Source organism: Glycine soja, chromosome 12 (assembly GCF_004193775.1).
Source record: "Glycine soja cultivar W05 chromosome 12, ASM419377v2, whole genome shotgun sequence".
In the NCBI taxonomy this organism is placed as follows: Eukaryota; Viridiplantae; Streptophyta; class Magnoliopsida; order Fabales; family Fabaceae; genus Glycine; species Glycine soja.
Genome location: NC_041013.1, coordinates 1,886,419 through 1,909,685, shown reverse-complemented (window position 1 = coordinate 1,909,685; position 23,267 = coordinate 1,886,419). Strand labels below are relative to the sequence as shown.

The 23,267-nt window shown below is 29.2% G+C and overlaps 3 protein-coding genes across 4 annotated transcripts; 1 reads left to right on the top strand and 2 right to left on the bottom strand.

Moving 5' to 3' along the window:
• Positions 1 to 3,812: 3,812 nt before the first annotated feature.
• Positions 3,813 to 8,627, bottom strand: LOC114380503 (ATP-dependent Clp protease proteolytic subunit 2, mitochondrial-like). Of its 2 annotated transcripts, XM_028339594.1 has the most exons (3): positions 8,217 to 8,627; positions 7,303 to 7,734; positions 3,813 to 4,721 (listed from the first exon to the last, which is right to left on the bottom strand). In XM_028339594.1, the coding sequence occupies exons 1-2, from the start codon at positions 8,506 to 8,508 to the stop codon at positions 7,316 to 7,318; spliced, it is 711 nt and encodes a 236-aa protein (XP_028195395.1). In that variant the 5' UTR covers positions 8,509 to 8,627; the 3' UTR covers positions 3,813 to 4,721; positions 7,303 to 7,315. The 2 variants fall into 2 exon arrangements, with proteins under 2 accessions (XP_028195395.1, XP_028195394.1); XM_028339593.1 differs by lacking the exon at positions 3,813 to 4,721 and having other exon boundaries at positions 7,040 to 7,734.
• A 5,258-nt stretch (positions 8,628 to 13,885) lies between these two features.
• LOC114379542 (uncharacterized protein At5g23160-like) lies at positions 13,886 to 15,465 on the bottom strand. The gene is made up of 2 exons (XM_028338223.1): positions 15,023 to 15,465; positions 13,886 to 14,395 (listed from the first exon to the last, which is right to left on the bottom strand). The coding sequence occupies exons 1-2, from the start codon at positions 15,401 to 15,403 to the stop codon at positions 14,018 to 14,020; spliced, it is 759 nt and encodes a 252-aa protein (XP_028194024.1). The 5' UTR covers positions 15,404 to 15,465; the 3' UTR covers positions 13,886 to 14,017.
• A 1,798-nt stretch (positions 15,466 to 17,263) lies between these two features.
• Positions 17,264 to 19,788, top strand: LOC114378096 (uncharacterized protein YpgQ). Its single transcript, XM_028336632.1, has 6 exons — positions 17,264 to 17,530; positions 17,609 to 17,658; positions 17,864 to 17,961; positions 18,600 to 18,698; positions 19,048 to 19,220; positions 19,363 to 19,788. The coding sequence occupies exons 1-6, from the start codon at positions 17,366 to 17,368 to the stop codon at positions 19,447 to 19,449; spliced, it is 672 nt and encodes a 223-aa protein (XP_028192433.1). The 5' UTR covers positions 17,264 to 17,365; the 3' UTR covers positions 19,450 to 19,788.
• Positions 19,789 to 23,267: the final 3,479 nt, after the last annotated feature.

Here is a 23,267-nt window from a genome sequence, read left to right as displayed (position 1 = left end):
TCTTCAAAAATAATCCATCAAAATTTGTATATTTTTAATACTAAAAGATATTTTATAAGTTATGAAAAAATCTTAATTGAATATCAACAAATTTTTTTGTCTTGCTTAAAAATTCTTAAAATCTTAATTGAATATCATAATACTTATTTATATTATTTAAAAAGTTTAATTGAATGCTACAAAACATTTTTATAAAAAAAAATCCTAATTCAATACACCCCTACAATTCAAGGAGCGCAACCACTTTCAATGAGATTAATAGCAAACTTCAAATTGGATTCAACAAACACATCCACGAATATGACAAAATTTAGATTTCTTCCCATATTTAACATAAGCACGACATAGAGTTTAAACTTAAGACTATTACTTAAATTACAACAACTCTATATCAATGATTCCTATATTATATTTTCAATGTGATTATATTTTCTACGTGGAAGCGATATGGATCTGGGAGGAAATTCAACTCGCGGGATTGGGGGGGGGGAAATCGTTAGATGGGATTCGATTGTTGCCGCAATAATGTAAAGATAAAGTTGAGTGTTGTTGTTGGGTTTGGGTGTTGTTGTGTGTTAGACCCAAAAAAAAAGGAAGAGAGCATGGAGAGTTGGAGAAAGAGAAGAAGCGAAAAACAATACACATGTCATACATACACTATTAGTATACTACTAACAAACCAACGTTTCTTTTATGTCGTGTGTGTGCGTGCAAGTGCGTGTGTATTGTCACATGTTTGACTTCAACTCTTCCCTTATCTCTTTTCTACGTGTTATTATTATTTACGATTACTATTTTTCAATCGATTTATCTGTATCCCACCAACTTCCTCGTTTTTAATATTAAAATACATTTTATAAGTTATAAAAAAAATCTTAATTAAATATCACCAAATTTTATTATCTTCCTTAAAGATTCTTAAAATCTATATTAAGTATTATAAGATTTATTTATATTATTTTAAAAGTTCAAATATTTAACATATGACAAAGTTCTTATTTCTTTCAGATATTTAACATAAGCATTATGTAGAGTTTAAACTTAAGACTATTACTTAAATTAAAACAACTCTATATCAATTATTCATGTATTATATTTTCATTGTGATTATTTTTTTATGAAAAGTTCAATTTAAAAATTTCAGTATGACTTATTAAAAATTATTTTAACCATGATTTTTGAAGTTACAATTATAAAAATTAACAAAACCTTCATATTCTATTCCTCACATTTTAGTGTCATCTATACTGAAAATTATTTTAAGTCTAATTATTTGTGATTATTAATATATCATCAATGTTTAAGTGATTCTTTAAATAAGATTTTGGATTAAGTAAAATTATGGATAAAAAAAGCTTAATTGTAAGTGAAGATCTTATTTGACACTAATATGATAGGTATCAAAAGATGATTATTTAATTTTTTTTGTTTGAAGAAAACCTCAAGTTTTATTTACCAAGACTTTTATCAACAATAAAAATATTTTCTTTGTTATATTCATAGAAAATGTTTCGGATTAAGTAGTTGTGTATTATCAATTCTATTATATTTTAAAGTCTCTTTTTATAATTTTATTTTGTATATTTTTTTAAACATTTATTATGTCAAAAAGTATTCTTTTGAAGCAAATTCTATTAAGAAGAGAGTTAGCATCACACTTTTAACATACATTTTATTGTTATTTAATTTTCTATTAAAAATATAAATTTAGAAGAAAAACTTGTTAAATAAAAAATAAATTTTATAAAAATATTATAATTTCCAATAAACTTCATTCTCTTAAACAAGAGAAAGTCTATTAAAAAGAATATTAAATGACATATTTGATCATTTAACTTTTTTTTTAAGTTTAATTCTTTATATTTTAAAAATTTTGATTTGATCATTTATTTTATTTTTTATTCAGTACAATTCCTTATTTCTTTTAAAAAAATATTTGATCATTTTTTTTTTTAGTTTGATCATTCACTCTAATTAATCATTTAAAAATATATTTTTAATTTTCTCTCCTTTTTCTCCACTTTCTTTTTTTTTTTTTTAAATCATTCTTAAATGATTAAGAACGCTAATCCTAAATGGATTGAAAGACTAAATTGGAAAAAAAGTATAAATTGTCAAAGTAATCTTTTTAAGAGATAAAAAATTAAACCAAATAAAAAATAAGATAAAAAATCAAATTAAATTTTTTTAAAAACAAAAACCAAATTAGAAAAAAATAAGACAAATAATCAAATAATTCATTTTACCTAAAAGAATATGTTTATGTTTAAGTGTTACCTTATTTCTCTTTCTACTAACTATTTTATGGTAAATTGATACACTGAAAGTTTAGATCAGAAAAAAAGAAATTTTTGTGACCTATTTTTCGTTGACTAGAAAACTCACTGCGATTCATTAATGCTACATCCTAGTTAATATTCATTACTTGAAAAGATAGTACGAAAATAATTCGTATATAAACCAACACTTATTTTAGGAAAATGTTTACTTTCCTAAACAATTTTAAATTAAGAAAGTAAAAAAAAATATTATCAAATAAAAGCATAAATATCTAGCATCTTAACATTTTTAGAAGTATTTAATTTTCCTTAAAGAGTTAATATTAATGGAAAATGTTATATTTAATGTTTAACAAGTATTTTTCAAATATACATTATATCATTATACTCATTCTGTTGGTAGTTATTAATTAAAATTGTTTAAAATGGCAAGACATATTATATGATTGAGCTCGTTTAATCATGTAAATGAACTGCTTTGGTATAATTCATTTGTCCATATTACAAGCATGCCGATGTATAATATATGTTTGATTTTCACTGACTTGGCGATAAAAAAAAATATATTTTTCAAAAGCTTATCCAAAAAACATCAATATAAATTAGATTTAAATATATTTTTTTATCCTTATAAAATATATAATTTTTTATTTTTATTTTTGTAAAAAAGACTTTATATTTTATTCCTCTAAAATTTAAAATAATTATTTTTAATCCTTAAAAGTTGAGCAAATTTTAATCTAGATGCTTGTAAAATATTATTCTTTAATTTTTATCTCTCCAAAATCTAAAATAAATTATTTTTAGTCTCAACATTGTATTAAGATAAAAAGGAATGCTAATTATAATATAATTTTTTTTAAAAAAATAGAAGTATCATATGTTGACATAGTAGAATAGACACTAATTGGTGCTACTTGATTACTCCAAAAAAAAAATAAAAAATTGGGTGTTACTTGACATAGCCACTTTATTGTCATTATGTCACTTCATCATCAATAAAACACATTTATCACATAAAAATAGGGGAAAATTTATTTTAAAAAATTAAGGATAAAAATCATAAAAAAAAAATGACCGAATTTTTAAAGCATTTCTCATTCGGTAACATCTATACCTAAAAGGAATAATTCTCTAAGTATAAGGCTTAGGAACATCTTTGGTCCATTCATGCAAGACATAACTACAATTACAAACAAAATTACCAAACTCCCTAAACATGGCTCTTAGTAGATAAGGCTCCAAATGAATACACAAAAAACCCAGGACATGTAAAGTTTGAAGTTAACAATAAATAATGACTAAATTATAATTTTAATCCCTTAATTTTTAATTAAAACATTTTATTTTTTTTAAAATAGTAATTTTGATGTTTCTATTAATTGATATACTTATGTGACACACTTATATCTTGATTATTAACCAATAATTATGATTAATATATTTGTTAAGTTAATTATAAAATAATTTAAAGTCATTAATTATTAAAAAAACAATCGAATCTCTCTTCCCTTACGAATCCAAGACAGCCAATGCACACAAACAAAAATCAACATTAACATTCACTCAAGGTAGCAACAAAAATTTCCATAAAAAATTATTACAATTACCCCATTGAAGCCTCAATCCCTACCTTGAAACGTAATCCAAGATTTTGCTCCTATTGTTGAGCAGCTTTAAAAGGGGAAGAAAAACAAGCACAAAGAAAGACAAAGGAGGAAGAAAAACACCAAGATTCTCAACGATTTTGCTTCAAACACCACCACCAACAAAATGCAGAGAAGATTAATTAAATGATACAGAGACATATTAAAAACAAACCACAACAACTCCTTCGTTCATTATGTGACATTGTGATGATGAGTGAGTGCGACAGTGAAGCATGTTCTCCAGCATGGGCAGCAACAACTCTCTGATCTCAAGTCACTAACATGAGCTACGGCGGGTCTAAGGTGGAGGACTTCCCCGCAATGGTTGAAGATTAATTAGATGCTATAGAGAGAGGCATGTTAAAAGCAAACCACAACAACTTCTTCGTTCATTATGGTGACATTGTGATGATAAGCGAGTGCGACAGTGAAGCATGTTCTCCGGCATGGACAACGATAACTCTTTGATCTCAGGTCACTAACATGGGCTTCGGCGGGTCTAAGGTGAAGGGCTTTCCCGCAATGGTTCCATGACGTGGGAGAAAGGCGTTCCTAAAGGTCGCATTGGAGCAACACTACACACATGCTGTGGCACACAAATCAGGTCAAAACCGCATCACCACCTGTTCCTCCTTTGCAGTTCTCAGATTACTGTCCGAAACCAAAAGCATCAACGACAACAACAAACTCTCATCCTCTTCCCCTTCCATTTCTCAGGCCAATTCCCCCGAGGGTTCTCATGCCCTTATCCTTTGGATCCGAATTAAGTTCTCCTTCTCCTTCTTCTTATTCTCTGGAAGAAAAATGGGCCAGTTTTTTTTTATTAGGATTCTTAGGGTGCTTTTGTTGTTTGTTGGGATTGAATTGGTTGTGGCTGGGAAGATGAGTTGGGAAAAACATTTTTTTTTTGTTTTAATTAACTAAAACAGTCAACGCATGCCAGTTCATGGAAGCACTAAAATCGCAAATTTAAGAAACTAGGGGACCAAACCTTTCAAAAAAAAACTAGGGGGAAGAAAATTGTCAAATCCTCAAACTAAGGAGACTAAAATTGCAATTTATATTGGCTCCTCGTAAGTAAAAGTTTTTTTTTATATATAATTTCAGGGTCCATTGGGTCTAAGAAAAATGGAGAACTAGAAAAGTGATAAATAGGTTGATAGAAATAAATGAAAAATAGACTAAAAATAACTAGAGGTACCCACACTTTTTTATTTCTCTCCTCTCTTATTTTCTATGCACCAAACACAACTTTTAATTTTCCACCTATTTCTTTCCTCTCCACTCTATTTCTTCTTCACCAATCAAGGGGTTAATTACATGATCATGATATAATTACGTAATGGCAATGCTATTAAGTTGTAGTATTAGAGCCACGTGGTAGATAAATTATGGATCACATACTTCATATTCACAAAACATTGTCATTAAAATTAAGTCTGTCTTGTAATTCATCAAGATGTGAGCAGAATTAAAGTACCTCTGAACATGTAAATAAATGTCAATTGTCAAATAACTTCATTTTAAAAAGATTCAGTGAAATTAACATTTTTATAAAATAGATTCATTCAAAAAAGAGAAAGCATACTTGAGCAGCAAAGGTTAGAAGAGTTGGTTATTATTAAATATAACAGCTTTTAAAGAATGCTTTAATCATAGTGATTAGATAGATCTCATTCTCCTAAATGATATTGATGATAATAATGAATGGCTGATGGAGAAATAGGAGGAGATTGTGAATAACATGCTAAAGATGAATTGGTGTTTGATGATGATACCTTAACTTTAATAGTTTTGCTATTGCAAGTGAGTCTTTAAAATACCCAAGGTAACAGAGAAGACCAAAGAAAATAACTGTAACTGCTTCTAGTTCTAGGCCTTCAAGCTCTAAGGGAAAAAGAAATGAAGGGCCAGCTTGTTTAAACTTGAAAAAAGTTTTTGAAAAAAAAGTGGTTTTCAAAAAGTGTTTTTTTAAGAAGCAGAGGATTTGCTTCTTAAAAATAGCAGAAAACTGTTTATTTTATTTAAAAAGTGCTATTTAAAAAAGCTAAAACAAACGGGCCCAAAATGCAAGAAGAAGAATGTGGGGATGAAGAAACTAAAGAAGAGGAAGAGGTCTACAAGAATAGTGGTGAAAGAAAGACTGAGGGAGAGATGGCAGACCTTGAAGATGAAGATGATGAGACCTATTAAAAACTTGTATAAGAATTTAAATAATTAGTTTGCTCCAAAGACTTAGAAGCTTAAACTTGTTTGATTCCTGTATTTTGCTATAGAGATGTGTGTTTAGTTCTTAAATTCTAACTTTTTATCATTAATTGTTAGAAGCTTAAACTTGTTTGATTCCTGTATTTTGCTATAGAGATGTGTGTTTAGTTCTTAAATTCTAACTTTTTATCATTAATTGTGAATATACCATTAACTATAAGTATCTTTTTCAGCATATATAAGTGTAGTATGAATCCATGTTAAGGTTTCAAAATAGTGGCCATCTTGCTATCAGCTATCTTGTTATAGTGTTTTAGGGATCAGGCACTCCACACCACTATTTGAGATTGGCTACTATGCTTCAACACCCAATCATTTCTACTTCATTTACTCCACACACACACAGAAAAAGTTGCATCTTCCAACAGCAAAAGTTGCATCTTCCAACAGCAAAAGTTTATTAAATTCTCCACATATGTGAATTATATAATTAAATAATAAAAAATTACCAGTAGTAAGTTACACAAATCACTACAAAAAACAAGCCCACCTTGCCAATTTATCATGAATGCATTTCAATATTTACCATGAGCAAGAAATTTAAGGATCTGCTTTTGCCTTTCAAAATATATGCAGGAAACAAAAAAAATAATCCATTTAAGAGCAATGCAATTAAGGTTGAACATATTTGATTATCAAACCTTTATTATCAATCTCTTACAATGATTCGTGATCATAGGATTAATCAGTATGCCAAATTTTAATAGAAAGATATGGTGACATAACAGAAATATATCAGTTCATTAAGAACTAAGGCAGCCTCACATAATGAAACTCAAGAGATATCAAAATTTTACTTTTCACACACACAGACACAAATTAGCAATCAAATATAGAATTAGATACTCTCACCGAAACAATCATCTGTTATTATTGTGGATAATTAGCAATTTCAAGATAAAGGTACTTAAAATTCCAAATCTGTGTGACAAAAAAAAATGCCAATGAAACCGAATTGAGCCAAGACTGAAATTTAATGGTCAAATCTAACAACCAAAACTGACAAAGATTATGTTCAGTTGCTAAAATAATATCAGCTGCAACTTATACCTAAGGTGACAGACAAAGCATTTAAATACAGCAAGGATTCCTCAAAGAAATCTTACCCTCCATCTGGTTCTAATTGGAACCTTTATCTTTGCCTTCGTTACCAACAGCATCAGAAACCAAAGCCATAGGTCTCTGATCAATAACCTCATCAATGAGCCCAAACTCTTTGGCCTCCTGTGGAGTCATAAAGTTATCTCTGTCCATATTTGTCTGAATAACCTCAACCGACTGGCCCGTATGCTTGGAATACAACTCATTTAAAGAATCCCAAACCCGAACAATGTGCTTGGTGTGAATTGCAATATCCTTTGCCTGGCCACTATAACCACCAGAAGGCTGGTGAATCATGATTGTCGCATTTGGAAGAGACCGCCTCTCCCCCTTGGCACCCGCCGCCAATAGAAGAGAACCCATGGATGCAGCTTGACCCATACATATTGTATTGACCGGAGACCGAATATACTGCATCGTATCATAGATAGCAAGCCCTACACATAACATTGACACCAATGCCAAGTCTCAGCAGCAATTATACATACTAGCAGAAAGACAGTCCGAGATGTCTATCTGTACGCATTTTTTTTGTTCTGTAAGATTGAAGAGAATGTGACTAATTTATAACAATTATAAATTAGTGAATGATAGATTTTACCATTGAGGAATTAACACCAATTATAGATTAGAAAAACAAAAACATAGTTCTATTTGTGGGAATTTTTTTGTTTCCCACATATATGTTCCTTCAGAGTCAATCCTGTTCAAGGTATGACTAGACCTTACTACAAGACCCAACCCAGTTGGTAGGCAGGGACAAAAATCAAAACTTTCACACATCAGTGACATCACAGATGTGTTCCCTTTTAGTTTTCGACAATTAGGGGTTTTGCAAAATGGGTTCCTCTAAAAATGTGATTTTGAACACGCATATGCAATTAGATGAAGTGAAGCGACGATGAGATGAAATGGGTACCTGCGGAGATGGCGCCACCGGGGGAATTGAGGTACATGTTGATGGGTTTGGAAGGGTTTTCGGATTCGAGGAAGAGGAGCTGCGCAACGACGACGTGAGCGGTGTCGTCGGAGATGGGCCCGTTGATGCAGATAATGCGCTCCTTCAGAAGGCGCGAGAAGATGTCGTATGCCCTCTCACCTCGGGAAGAGTGCTCTATCACCATTGGGATCAGACTGTAGGAGCGACTGCATTCAGTGTTCGTTCCATGGAACAACAGATTCCTCGCAAACGCTTTCACAACGCCTCTCATGGCTCGCAATACAACGCAGGATTGGGGATTTTCGTTTTGCTTTGATTAGGGCTTCAATGATGATGGCTTTCCTTATGCTACCATAACCATATTCCTCTCCTTCGCCTTCTTCTTTCTATTTAATTTAACTGGTATTTTAAATTTAGCACATATTTTTTATATTTCAAACTTATGATAAATCAGTATATATAAATGGAATTTAAATTATGAATATATAAATTGTATTGTAATTTAAATTTATAATAAAAAATATTTTTGAATCTATAAACTATATAATAGAACTACAATAAGTAATTTAAATTAATATATAATAACTTTGTAGACATAAAAAATAAAGAGGATAAATTATTCAGAAAAAAAAGAAGAAGTAAAGAGGATAAATTGAGAGGTGTAGATAGTTAGGAGAATTAAGTACACAAAAAAAGATTGCTTTCGGATTATCTTTTCTTTAATCTTAGGGTTTCATGTATATGGTGTTTGTAATGGATAGGGATCGTTACACGATTATCGTGTATAGGTAAGTACCTTTCTTATTTTTATCCCTTTATCATGCTAAACATGGCTTATATTTAATATGATTTTTTAATGAAATGCTTTTTCCAAAAAAAAAAAGGTACACAAATAAAGTTAAAAATATGGTAGTTCAAGACAATGGAAGAATAGAGTTTTTGCTACTTGAGTAGCGTGTAAAATACAAAACTCAAATGACACAACGAATATAATATTGATAACATCTAATTAACGGCGAGTTAGATTTATGAAAGAAATCAATTATTTACAATGTGATGAATCAAAATTTAAACTCTATTATAAAAAATATTTACGTTTAATATCTAATCATTCCCGGAACACGATTTTCTTCGAAAAATAATCATTGAATTGAGACAGTGGAGGTAGTAAAATTCTATCTCCATATTGTGTGTGACCACTTTCTTTTAAAACTAAATTTTTTTTCTCTCAAAGCTTCCTTAAATCATTCTCCACCTCTCAGCCATCATTCTGGCTCCTTAGACCACAACTCACCTCCATCAATCACAACCAACATCCAATCCAAGGTAAGATTGCTCCCTTAGTTGCCTTTTTCCTCTAAGTAGAGGCACTGTCACCCCTCAAACTTTGCGTCTAACTTTTACTGTACCATTGCATGTCACATGCAGTGGCCTCATTGTGATCCTTTCATTGTTCACTTCTCTACAAGTCAATAACTAGTCCCAATCGTCAAACAACATTTCTTAGGCCTATTCATTCATCTAAGAGACTTGGTATTTACTCTCTTTTTTTTTTTTCATTTTCGATTGAAAATGATTTTCACAACTTGAAAATATATATTTTTTAATTTGATTGATCTCTTCGATTAACTTTAAGGGTGTGTTTGTAGGAGATAAATAAATAATAAAATATTATAAAATCTGCACTTTTAATTTTATTTTAATTCAAAATTTTCATTTCGATTTCCTTTCTTTTTATTTTAACGGAGACAAGTCTGTGACACTCATACACATGAAACATCAAAGTGATTGATCATTTTCTTGCATTCCCTTGGTTGACTTAACTTGTTAAATAAAATAGAAGAGGATTTTTTATGCAACATTTATGTGCCTAGGTATTTCTCTTAGTCTTACAGAGTCAACTAAGCATGCATTTATTGCTAAACCTACGCGTGTGTGTGATATTTTTTATAGTTATTAATTGGGTTAATATGTTAGTGATCGAACCAATGAATAACACTAATTGAGTCATATAAACTATTATATAAGTTAAATAAATATTAATATGTATATATGCTATTTTTTTAAATATTAACTAAACAAACTTGGTGGTCTAGTGGTAAGTTATCAAACATAAGCCTTCTAAAATACTGATTTTTGGTCTAAGTGATAGGTATGATCAATTAAAGAGAATCATAATCAAATCAAATAAAATTAATATAGACGATAAAATAAATTACTTTTATTAAAACCTGATTTGGTAAAGTCATAATCAAATTTTATACATTTTTTACTCATCAACCATCATATTTATGACACTACCAAAAGTCGAGAACTACCAAAAGCCAGACTTGGTAATTTTTTTTTTGTATACATTAAAAGCCTGACTTTCGATTTAACCTACTGTATGTTACTTTATTCAGATAGTTTTGTGTGAAAAAGTTTATTTACGACACTACCAAAAGTCGAGAACTATATATAAAAAAATAACAGATCTAAAGGCAAAAAAATTATCTCTTCACATAAAAAAAATTCCAAGAGAAATTACCTTTGTACAGTGAGAACATCGTAAGACTCATAAAAAAAATATAAATGACTTACAGATATATTTTTAAAAATAATTGAAGTTAAATAATTAATGTTGAATTTAAGAGTATATTCAAAATTCAAAATAAATATATACTGGAATTTTAATAAGACATTCTATATTAATTGGAATTCAATTTAATTTATTTAAGTGAAACTTTTGCAGTTTAAAAAAAAAAACTTTCCACCAAACTTTCAAATACTAATTAGTTTTTCAATTTTCAAATGATTTATTAATTGTTTTTTTTTTTGCCAAAATTTTCCTTAATAGTTATTACTATAGGCATTAAAATGATATTCAATTATATTATTACACAACATATAAATATATAATCTAATATCCAATTTAGTATTTAACATTAATTATATACAATTCTTTATTCTATATATCTTTATCTCATTCCTACCCACATCCTTAACGCTTCCAACCAAGCATTATTCAACCTGTTCCATAGTTCTTATCTGCATTCTCTATCTATTATTTCATCCCCTGCTCAGACACTATAGCCTTATAAAAATGTTAGTAGAGAACACTCATCCAAGCTTCAAACCAAACACTCAACCTTTTTCCATGTTCTTATCCACATTTGATAAAAGATCCAACAAAACGAAACAAATGTACGTACTAACTTTTATCTTTATTGATAAAACTTTCCGTTTAAATTCTCAAAATTAATATTTAATTTTAACTGTAGCCTACGCCACGTACGTCTACTATTTACAGAAGCAAGCGGATACAAACCTAACAATAAAACAAACTCTGTTACATCAATCAACATGCAATATAAATAAAAAGGAGTTACTTAGTAATTAAGAAGTCCCGAGAAGTTTCTCTCTATATAAAATCTTTGACTTGATATCTTATTAATTTTTTGGTTAAGCTCATATATGAGACAATGCAAAAGTTCTAAGGTTAAAAAAGTCTCATAATTTTATAGAAACTTTATATAATTTATTCATTTTAATTTTTATCATGGTAAGATTTAATGGTTACTACTTATTCTTTAAAACTATCTCAGTGACTAATAAAATAAATATATTTAAAAAAAAAAAAGTTCAGCCAAACATGTATTAGATATAATAATTATATTCTTAACTTCCTTAACAGAAGAGCAACTCCATAAGACATAAATGCATGTCTTCTTATCTGATTGATAATAATAGATAGATATCCAGTCCAGCACAACATAAACAACGTATATATACTTGCTTAGTTGCTTAACAATAGCCTTTAATGATGCAACTGTCCTATTTTTAATCTTAGTGTAAATTTCAACTACTCCACCTCTATGCACATCTTATCATATATTGATACTTTCATGTTTCTAGATTTTAAGGCAATCAATCATAACTCATCCCTCGATTCATGGGAGCAATGGTTGGAAGCCAGCGGCTGACGTAACAATAAATAATAGAAAGTTCTATCATAGTTTAAATAATAATATTTTTACCTTATCATTTAATTATAATTCTAATTTCTAAAATAATTATCATAAAAATTAATAAATTTATTATACATCATTATAAAAAAATTTATACTGACATATCAGTGTATATAATCTTTTTTCTATTAAATTAAAGGCTTAAAAATATTTTTATCTTTTAAATTTAGGATTTTTATTCCTCCAAATTTAAATTCATCTTTTTAGTTTATGTGATTTATAATAAGTTTGTATTAGTTCTTTTGTCCAAATTTGTTATATTTTTTATAATTTTTTTGTTCATTTAAATTTTTATATTTGTACTTGGAGAAAAGATAAACTTTAATAGGGTTAATAATTTTTAGGACAAAATATGTTTGATCAAAAAAAATTAATCACCTTTCTCAATTTTAATGTAATTATATTTAATATATTATTAAGTTTTTAAAAAAAACTAATGAATATATTTATGCCATATATTCTTAAAAAAATCCTAAATATATTTATAAAAAATATACAATTTAAACAAATTCGTGCAACGTATAAATTTAAAATCTAGTTTATGTAGTATGAGTCAATGATATAATGTACCTCTATTATATTTATATTTCTATTAATTATTGAATGGAGTTTTGGAGTGAGTAAATTAATTTTTACAATTGAAAACAATATGAGAACCAAGCAATTAAAATTAGGAAAGGCAAAAGAAGGAAAAAAAAACAATTAAAGACAAAGATGAATTTTATTGATGAAAAAGTGGCAGAGTAAAGCACAAGATGTGCCCATCCTCTAGCCCTCCAAGAAGGAAAATAAACATATAAAGCTTGATTGTACTTTTACATCCTCTAGTGAGTTAAGTGCAATTTTGTTTTCCCAATTTTATTGATTAAGTAGGTCAAGTCTTTCTATTTTTAAAATTAAGTAAATTTAGTTTTCTTATTTTCTTCCATTTAAAACCCTCATTTTATTTTCTATCCAAATATTTACAATTTATGATGGTTTCAAGATATGAAATAATATTAAATTGTAGAAGTAAAGAAAGTCAGTCAATAAAAATTTTGAAGAATTTTATAAGATGTAAGATTATGATTTGTATAGAAAAATGAGTTTTTTTATTTTTTTTTATTTTTGGTGCTATATTTTGAGTAAAGGACAAAGAAATGGCTTAATTTGTAAAAAAAAAAAATGAATGGAAAATAAGAGTTAAAAATTTTAGGTAAAAAAATGAAGTAAAAAATCTATACATTTAATAATATAAAATTAATAGGCTAATTTACAATTTTCATCTTTCTGGAATTTTGATGTCTTGATTTTTTTTTATGATTTTAGGTTTTTATTTTAAATAATTCATAATTTTAATTCAATTTTCAATTTACATATATTTATTTATGTTGTTTTTATATTTTAATTAATTTTTTTTGATATATTAAGTAAATATTTGTTAGGTCTAGGATTGAATTTGACAAACACGATAGATCCGTCCTTGACTAACAAGATTCAACATGTTCATAACATCTTAATTAAGGATTTTTTTTTTTATAACGCAACACAGTGATCTTTTCAAGGTGTAAAATGACGGTAATAAAGTTTGAAATTAAGTAAGGCTTACGTTATCTTAACTCTCTATCTAGTGGTACACTTAGTGGGTTAATCTAAAGTGAATAGAAGTAAAGTAAATAATAATATTGACAGTTGATGAGATTTATTTTGCAAAAACATGCAATATATATACAGTTGATTTTCTCAAAATTGAGTTTCTTCTTGTCCATCTTCTGTGGTAGTAGTACTTTTGATTTAAAGTGAAATTGCTACATCATGGGATGACTTTATTCTTGTCCATGTTGGAATCCAAAACCAAGTCGTTTGAAACACTAATGGAATCCTGTTTGTCGTTTTGAGCAGTTTAGCCAAGGTGGGGATGAGATAGGGCCAAGCGGTGGTGCAAATGATGGAACACAAACGACCCCACACTATCATTGATACCAAAGTTATCACAACCAACGACGCAGCAACAATCACAGGATTATACCTCTCTGCGTTCTGAAGCTGTTTGTGTTTGCCCTGTTTCCATGTCCAAGCTTGGAGAGAAACCGCGTGTGGGACAACTTTTCCGGGAGATGATGTCTTACTTTGTTGACGCGTGTAACCCGCTATATTGTTTCCTCTGTTTTTCTGAAATCAAGAAAGAAAAAGACAATTTTCACTAAATTGAAACAGAATCTTCTATTACATTTTTAGGTTAAACTTTATAAACATAAATTTTGAATCAAAAGTATATGATAATTCAAGTTTGATAAAAATTTAGTTTATTAAAATGTAATTTATGTTTTTTTTAAGTATTTTTTTTCAACATGTATTTTCATTCCAAAGTTTGATAAGATATTATGAATGATAAAGTCTCAAAACTCAAATGTAAAATATTGATTAGATTATGATAAGTATATAATAATTGATTCATGTGTTTGATGATTTTTTTTAAAGTGCTCATCAATATAAATTTTGTTTGAATAATATTAATTAAAAGTAGTTTTATTTGATGTTATACATGCAAAAATACAAATGAAGAGTATTAATGGATAACTGAACTTTTTCAAAACAACTTTAATATTGCTTTGAGTTTAAATTTTGTTAACAAAACAAACTTAAGAGAGCAAAATACTTCGAGAGACAAAGTAAACATAGCATAACAAACTAAATTTACTGAGACAAAAGTAAGTTAGAAATGTTCAAACGGTTAGCAAAACATGTCCCTTAATTATTTTGTCCCAAGTGATTCTAATTTTGAACATATATACATACCTGTGACTTTGAGGGTGTTTGACTGGGTGTGGAGTTGCTTTGACTCTTGCTGAGTAAGTCTGACTTTGACTTTGACTTCCACTTCCACCTTGATGAATGAACTTTGTTATCTTTGAGTTTGAGCTTGAGCTTGAGCTTGTCTATCTCATGAAACTCAGAGCCTTCAAGGGGAACTGTTTTGGCCATTGAGTTCTTCACTCGAAATCTAATCCTTTGCCATGGAAACCAGCTACTGCTTCCACTCTTTTGTTTTGCCTTGTGTTCAGATCCTGTTGTTGGAGTTTTACTGTGAAATGATCCGAAGCAACATAGACAAAGGGAGGTTTTGGGTTTTGGATGTTCTATTTTCATGCCTTTGATTTTGGTTTCGGCCGTGGCCATGGGAAAGAGAAGAGAATGTGAGGACTAAATGGAGAGTTTGAATGGTGGAAGTGGATTGGGTGAGTCCCTTGCTATTCAAGGCAGCAACCTAGAGTCTATGTTATATGTAGCTTGGAGGGAAGACTTGGACTTGGTCTCTGTGGTCCAATCCTTACACTTTTAGGTAACCTAAGCTGTTTTGAATAATTTAAACAATTTTAATTTATTTTACTTTGCAAGAATATATAACTGTAATAATTAAAGTAATTATGATAAGTACAGTTTTTATCATTTGAACATTTGAATTAATTAATAATACAAGGATACATATTTTTTGGTACATATATCGGTATATATTCCAATTCAAATTTAAAAAAAATCTTACAAGATTTATACTAATTTCATAGCTTAACTAGTGTTCTTGAATGATGTAAAAAAATGGTAGTCTTGTATTTATGCACTATAATACTTCTACACAGGTTAAGCAAGATTGTTTTTAGTAGAAGATTTTTATGGTTTCTACCCTATATATATATATATATATATATGTATATATATATATATATATATGACAATTTTACATGATTTATAATTAACAATTTAATGTTTTGAAATCAAATTATTTTAAAATACATCACTAATTTAATTAAAATGATTCCAATTAGTGATGTTCATGATTTGAACATTCAAAATTTAATTATCATTATAAATAACTGTTTCAATGGATAAAATACATTATTATAGCTTATTCCTCTACTATATTATTTGTTTTTTTTTAATAGTTTTATTTTCTATCTTCATTTTCTAAAGTAATCATTTAAGTATTTAACCTTTTTCATTTTTCTTGGATATATTTTAAAAATTTTCTAATATTTTACATTTACACGCTAATATTATTCTTTTGGGATTTTAAACTTTTCCACTATTAATATGACATAATATTTAAAAGAAGGATTTTACAAAAAAATATTATTATGCTAACAAATAAGGTCGAATATTATTTTTTCTTTTGCTTTATAATTTAATTTCGAGTTAATTAACATTTTGATCCCATAAAATATATATTTTTTATTTTAGTTCTTATAAAATTGTTTTGTGTATATTAAAATTTACAATTTTAATTTATGTTAAGTGTTAATGAAAATTATTAAAGGTAGCATCAACTTGTGAGGGAAGATTTGTAACACCTCAAACTAATCACATCGAGATAAGAAGAATTCAGAGATACTGTGTATAGTCATGAGACTGTAAAATCGATTATGTTTTAAATGAATTAAATGATATTATCTATATCAATAAAATATATTTATTTTTCAGTTGCCTATCACTTAAAATTTTTACACTTAAACGTGTTTGTGTTAAGATAATTATGGGAAATAACCTCAGGGGCATTACAATATTACACGTCAAAAGAAAAAAATATTACGTGGATTATTTTAAAAATTATTATAATAACTATTTTGAAAAAAGTATTATAGGGATTATTTAGAAAATATTTTAATTAGACTAAAACAAAAAAGGAGGAGTAAATCACTAATTTTTTTTACTATTTTAGTCCTTAAAAATATATGAAATTGTTACATTAGTCTTTAAAATTAAAGAAATTTCAAACTTAGATGTTGGTTGCTTGAAAATCAAACTAAAAAAAAATGCTACTGATACATTTTCTCATACACCTTTCTTAAAGCTTTTATGTAATTATTCTTTTCATGTATAATTATAAATCATTTTAAAAAAAATTATTTGTCTTTTCTTATGAGATTTTTTTAAATTTGTAAATGCATTTTTTTCTTACATACTGTTGTTAAATTGTTTTTTTATAAATATTAATAAAACATAATTAAATGAATAGAAAAACAAGAGAAAGCAATAATTTTTGGGCGGAGGTAGAGTTGGATAGCAAATTGTAAGTTTGGGAAAGGCAGCGGGAGTGGAAGATATTTATGGTGAGTCTGAGGGCTTGGAGGCAGAGAAGAGATAGAGATGGAAATAGAGAGGCTAAGAAGAAATGCAGAGGCGCTGGTTGAGAAGACCATGAAAGGGAACGATGCTTCTCATGATGCTGCTCATGTTTGGAGAGTTCGTGATCTTGCTCTCTCCCTTGCCAAAGAGGAAGGCCTCTCTTCCAATCCCCACTCCATGGAAATTGTAACTTTTCTCATTTCCCTTTTCATACCCTTCCCCTTTTCTTTTACTTTATTTTTCAATTTCCCATTCCCATTATAGGTTGAGCTTGCTGCGCTTCTCCATGACATAGCTGACTACAAATACCTCAGGTTACTTACTTTACTAATTCTAATTTGTAATAACTCTTCTGTTTGTATGACTAATTCAGTTGCTCCTTTTATAGAACATAGTAGTGTAGTGTCGACTGATTCCTGTCAGCCACCAATCCCACTAAGTGGGAAAAAAAAAAGGTTTTTCTTGTTTATTTTTACGCATTTCTTTCCTTTTCCGATGAGCTACTACTTTGTCATTTAGGGACCCATCTGAGGAAAAAATTGTTGAGAATTTTCTCGATGAAGAGGGAGTTCAGGAGGACAACAAGTTCAAAATTTTGAAGATCATCAAAGGAATGGGTGAGTTTGAGGAAAATTTAAATCTTTTGGCTCCACAACATTGTTTTCACCTTTTGTTTTTCTTTAATTGAAATTAATATAACTTCAGGCTTTAATGTGGGAAAATGTTTTTGCTTATTTACTGATTAATTAATCAGATATCATCCTTAATCTTGATGTATGATCTCAAGGCAAGTTAAAATAACCTGTTAAGATTCCTCAGCCACTTATTTTTTAATTTTATTTATCTTCCTTCCTTTTTAATGCTTTGATTTGCTTATGAAAGCTTTCTCGGAAATTATTCTAAGAATCTAAAGGTTTCTTTATCTGTTAAGTTGGTGCTTCTAAGGGATACTGATTCACATTCAAACTCTGCTCAGAGGCTTTTGGACATCTATAACAATCTTTCATGGGTTCTAGATGTTATGTAGAAAATGTGCATTTTTCCCTATGATGATTGTTCCTACTTCCTACACTTTTAAGTATCTCTTGTGTATTACTATATTCTTAGAATGTTATCAGCAACTCAAGTGTTGAAAAAGTTGGTAAATTTCTAACTTGTATGTGTGCTCTAAAAAGTAACTTGCTTCTACCACTTTGTGAATTACTTTTTCTATTACTAGAAAATACTCAATTTAGATGCTGCTTCCAATGTTCAGGTTTCAAGGAAGAAGTGTCAGGAAGTGGAAATAGTGAAGGGTTTCCAGAATTTGGAGTTGTGCAAGATGCTGATCGACTTGATGCTATTGGTGCTATAGGTATTTTCTCAAATTATCTGTGTTTCAGCTTTTGGGTAGGGGTTGTTCAAAAGCTACTTAAATATTAGTGCTCAAATTCTAAAGCTGGTGCAGTAACTGGGATATTGAAGCACCCTAATGGGTTGCTTATACCCTTAGAGAGACAGACAGACAGAGAGATAGAGAGAGATAGATAGATAGATAGAGAGAGAGAGGCATAAGAAGATAAGAGAAAAAGTGATAGATGTTATAAGTGATGTAATTAGAGAAGTAGAGAGATATAGAGAGGGGTTTCAAGTGGTGTTAAAAACGAGATATGAAAATTATAAATGAGAAATATCTTACTCTGAGTCTGTGCCCTCAATATCAGGAATTGCACGTTGTTTCACCTTTGGTGGGAGTAGGAAGAGGTTGCTGCATGATCCAGCCATTCTACCACGATCTGATTTGTCCAGGCAGCAATACATGAACAAAGAGGAACAAACTACTATTAATCATTTTCATGAGAAGCTTCTCAAGCTCAAAGATATGATGAAAACCAAGGTAGGCTATATTACTATTTGGCTGAAATGATCAAATTTTGACGAAGACCAAAGTGTGCATTTTTTTTGTTAAAGTCTGTCAAGAAGTATATGCCTGTGTATTAAATCTGTCATGGAATTTGAATCTCAACTACCTATTTCAGGCTGGGAAAAGGAGGGCTGAGAGAAGGCATAAGTTCATGGAGGAGTTTGTGAAAGAGTTCTACGACGAATGGAATGGTTTAAGCTAATAAACCATTCCACAACTTATGGATGCTAGACTATATTGTGAGCTTGTTATCTGTTATTTCTTTTCCTCCTCACCCGTAGAGGTTACATATATTGTCACTGGTTATACAATTCTTCCCAGGATCGTCCGCGTAAGCACAATGTTTTGCTGATAAATTACAATGTACATGTGAGTCGTAGTTCCCAGTATCAGTATTCAGTAGTAATGGTTCCAACTTCGTTTCTACTTAATAAACTTGTTGTCTGATCGTGCAATGAGATTTTTTGGATGCAAATTATATGTACAGTAGTACTTATGTTATGGATTTCAAGTATGTTAAGAAACAAGATATCTTGTCTAATGCGGGCCCCAGTATTGATTAAAGTTTCTTATCCTAGCCCTAGAGAGAATATGTGCGGGTTTGTTTTTCGAGTCAAATTAGGATAGCACAAAGTCCGAGATCATTTCACTGCAGAAGTAAGGATATTGTTGCTTCCTGAAAACGGAGGTTGGCCCCAACACACATTTGCATTGGTAATTCAAATACGCTATAAGTCCTTTGTAGTTCATGAATACAAGGAAGTGGAAACTACGGATAAAAAATAGAAACAAAAGAATAAAACGTAAGAATTACGAATCCTTTTGGATGTAATCCAAAAATTCCACTGACATTGTTTTACCACCGATGCAGCTAGTCTTTCGTAATTTGGGCAAGGACAAAATTGAGGAAGTCGTGAATGCAGTCTTCAGGTGTAAAATGACTTAAAATGGCAATAAGTAATAGCTGTGTTAGAACTTAGAACTTAGAAATGTCTCCTCCGCAACATTTACTAATTTTTTTTTAAGGTGTTAGCTTTCAAGAACTTGTTTATAAAATTTTAGAATTATAAAAACTTAGTTAAAATTGTTTTTTAAGTTACAAAGACTTAAATTAAAAAATTTCGTCAAATTATAAGAGTTTATAGGGTGTTTACAATTTTTCTTTTCTATTTTCTTTTTTTGAGGATGAGTTTTCTTATGAATCTTGTCTTAAAAAATGAATAATGCTACACAAACTAGATAGAATTATTTAAAACTTACTTAGAATCAAGAGGTTTAGGTTTTGAAAAATACAATTGATAGGAAGTTAGGAACTATTTATTCATTAAGCTAATAATAATAATAAGGACAACAATTTTTCTAGGCAAAAAGTCTGGCAATCTAGTTCACACCTAGGAGAAATACATTCATTAGCAAATCCAATTCCGGAATAACCAACCAACACGGTGTACACGAACTCCATTATTTAGTATTTCCGGAGCACTATATCCAACCCTATTTCTTTATCATTCTCTCATACTAGGGGTATTTGTTTGATGATTTTGATTATATTTTTGGAAATAATATTTTTAGAAGTCTTATTACTGATATAAGTGTTTGATGGATACTAATGGATCATTTTCTGAAAATCTTTTTAAGTTTATTTTAATTTCAAAATAAAATATTAAATAAATAAATAAGATAGAATAAAAGAAATTCACACTAATGGATCGTTTTCTGAAAATCTTTTAAAGTTTATTTTAATTTCAAAACAATATTAAATAAATAAATGAGATAGAATAACACACAATCTTTCTTTCTTTCAAATGATATATCTATTATACCTACATTTCTTTCTTTTTCTCTCTCAAGGTGTCCAATATTATAAAGTTATCTATACATCTTTATTCAGTATTGAAAGGAGATGCTAAGATTAAGGATTCTGTGGTTGAGTTGTGACGTTCATATTACAAGAGCTACCTAAACCCGAAATTTGATCACTGATCGAGGTAATAATTGGGTTTATGTCAAAATTTTGACAAACCAACAAATGTATAACGGTTATAATAACATGGAAAAAAAGTTAAATAACTAATTAAACTAAAAAAACAACAGACCTGGACAAAATATTGATTTTATAAAAAATAAACTAAAATATTTTTCTCTTTCCAAATAAGCCTCGAACTTTTAACGAAATATAAAGTTCAAAGAATCTTTAGGCGGAAGTTGGTTGTGTTAACACTCATTTTTTTATTTTTTATTTGTAACAAATTCTGTTAAGGTCTGTTTGGCAGCGCAAAATAGAATATATCTAGAGGAAAGGAAGAGCTAAGAAATGAAGGAATGATGAGATTCATGTCTCGTTTGGTTATGCGGAAGTAAAGGAGAGAAAAATGAACAATAAAATGGTTAATGATAAAGTATGATCAATTATGTTACTTAGAAGAAAGGGAGTTTTAACTATGTTATGATTATGTTGAAAGACATAATTAATTATGTTGTCATCCACAACATAATTGATTATCAACAAAGGTTCATTATTATTATTATTTATTGTATTAAGTGATATTTGACTTGAGTGTTGAAATATCTTTGTAGGTATATGATAAATATCATATTTACCATGAATGAATGAATGTAAATGGAAGAGAGAAAACTGAATATTATTTTGGATAATATTCAAATGAACAAAACTCACTCATTACATGAATACAATGTATCTTATATAACATAATTAGTTACTAAGAGTAACTAATAACTAACTAAACTAATATATATCTCTAACTTTCAGTTTGGAGAAAATAATACATCAACATCAAAGAAAATAAAAATAAAGTCTGAAAAATTGGAATATAGCTAAACATGCTGGAAATACATCGGTCAAAATTGAAATTTAGAAACAAATCAAAATGTAGGTGCGATCATGGTGCATATCTTCTAAAAATCTTCGACCATCATCGACTTTCTCAATCTTTTTCCAAGAGTCCAAAGCAAGTATCAAAGCTTAACCATCAAGCGAAATCAACACAAGGCCATTTGACAAAAGCTCAAATCATCAATTCAGAAAACTATCAAAGCTTAACCACCAAGCAGAAACTATACCTCAAAGTTTAACCACTTGGTAGAAATAACAAGGCTTAACCATCAAGAGAAGAAGCTAAAATCAATGCTTAACCCCTCAAGACAGAAGCAAAATAATAATTCAATGCTTAACAATTCATGGCAAAAGCTTACACAATGCTTAATCACCATGGACAGAAGCTTAAATCAACAAAATAGAAGAACACAAAATCTGTCTTCAATGAGGACTTTTCACAAACACTTTGTAAACCAACAATAACTAAGGCTTAACTATCCATGGTAGAAGCTAAAATAATACTTAACCACCATGAACAATAGCAAACAAATGAGCAATGCTTAATCACCACACATGGCAGAAGCTAAAATCATAAAAAAACAAGCCTAAAAGGCTGAAAATAATAAGCCAAAATCTTCATAAGCATTTAATCAAACACCTTGTAGGCAGAAACTGGGCAGTGCTAGACATGGAGAAACTTACACAAACCGCATTTGGAGTTAAGAACTATCAATTTTGATAACACATCCTTAATAGATGAGAAAGCTATTGTTGTTACCAAATTTCAACTAGTCAATATTGTTGAGGAAGGGTACTCACTTCAGAATTTGAATTTGGATATGTATCTTGGAGTCATATGCCTCATCTAGAACATGAGAGGGTAGCCAGATCATGTCTTCTTCAAAATCAAGTTCATGAGAAGCAACATCACGAACAGAAGCCATGAGCGAAACAAAGAAAAGATTACACAACTGATATTGATGATTGTATAAAGCTCTGAACGAAAAAAAAAATGAACGAAGCAGCGAAAAAAATATGGGTGGAGGGTGGTATTGCTCTGATACCATGATAAATCTCATGTTTACCATGAATGAATGAATGCAAATGGAAGAGAGAAAAAATAGAAAAAAATCGGAATATTATTTTAAATAATGTTCAAATAAGTAAAATTCACTCATTACATG

What these genes read in the sequence shown, in the direction of transcription:
- LOC114380503 (XM_028339594.1), bottom strand. Translation starts at nt 8,508, where the DNA reads ATGAGAGGCGTTGTGAAAGCGTTTGCGAGGAATCTGTTGTTCCATGGA. An exon ending in CGGTGGCGCCATCTCCGCAG is followed by an intron (nt 7,735 to 8,216) that starts GTACCCATTTCA and finishes TGTTATGTGTAG; the next exon opens with GGCTTGCTATCTATGATACG.
- LOC114379542 (XM_028338223.1), bottom strand. Translation starts at nt 15,403, where the DNA reads ATGGCCACGGCCGAAACCAAAATCAAAGGCATGAAAATAGAACATCCA. An exon ending in AAACACCCTCAAAGTCACAG is followed by an intron (nt 14,396 to 15,022) that starts GTATGTATATAT and finishes TCTTGATTTCAG; the next exon opens with AAAAACAGAGGAAACAATAT.
- LOC114378096 (XM_028336632.1), top strand. Translation starts at nt 17,366, where the DNA reads ATGGAAATAGAGAGGCTAAGAAGAAATGCAGAGGCGCTGGTTGAGAAG. An exon ending in ATCCCCACTCCATGGAAATT is followed by an intron (nt 17,531 to 17,608) that starts GTAACTTTTCTC and finishes TTCCCATTATAG; the next exon opens with GTTGAGCTTGCTGCGCTTCT. An exon ending in GAAGATCATCAAAGGAATGG is followed by an intron (nt 17,962 to 18,599) that starts GTGAGTTTGAGG and finishes TCCAATGTTCAG; the next exon opens with GTTTCAAGGAAGAAGTGTCA.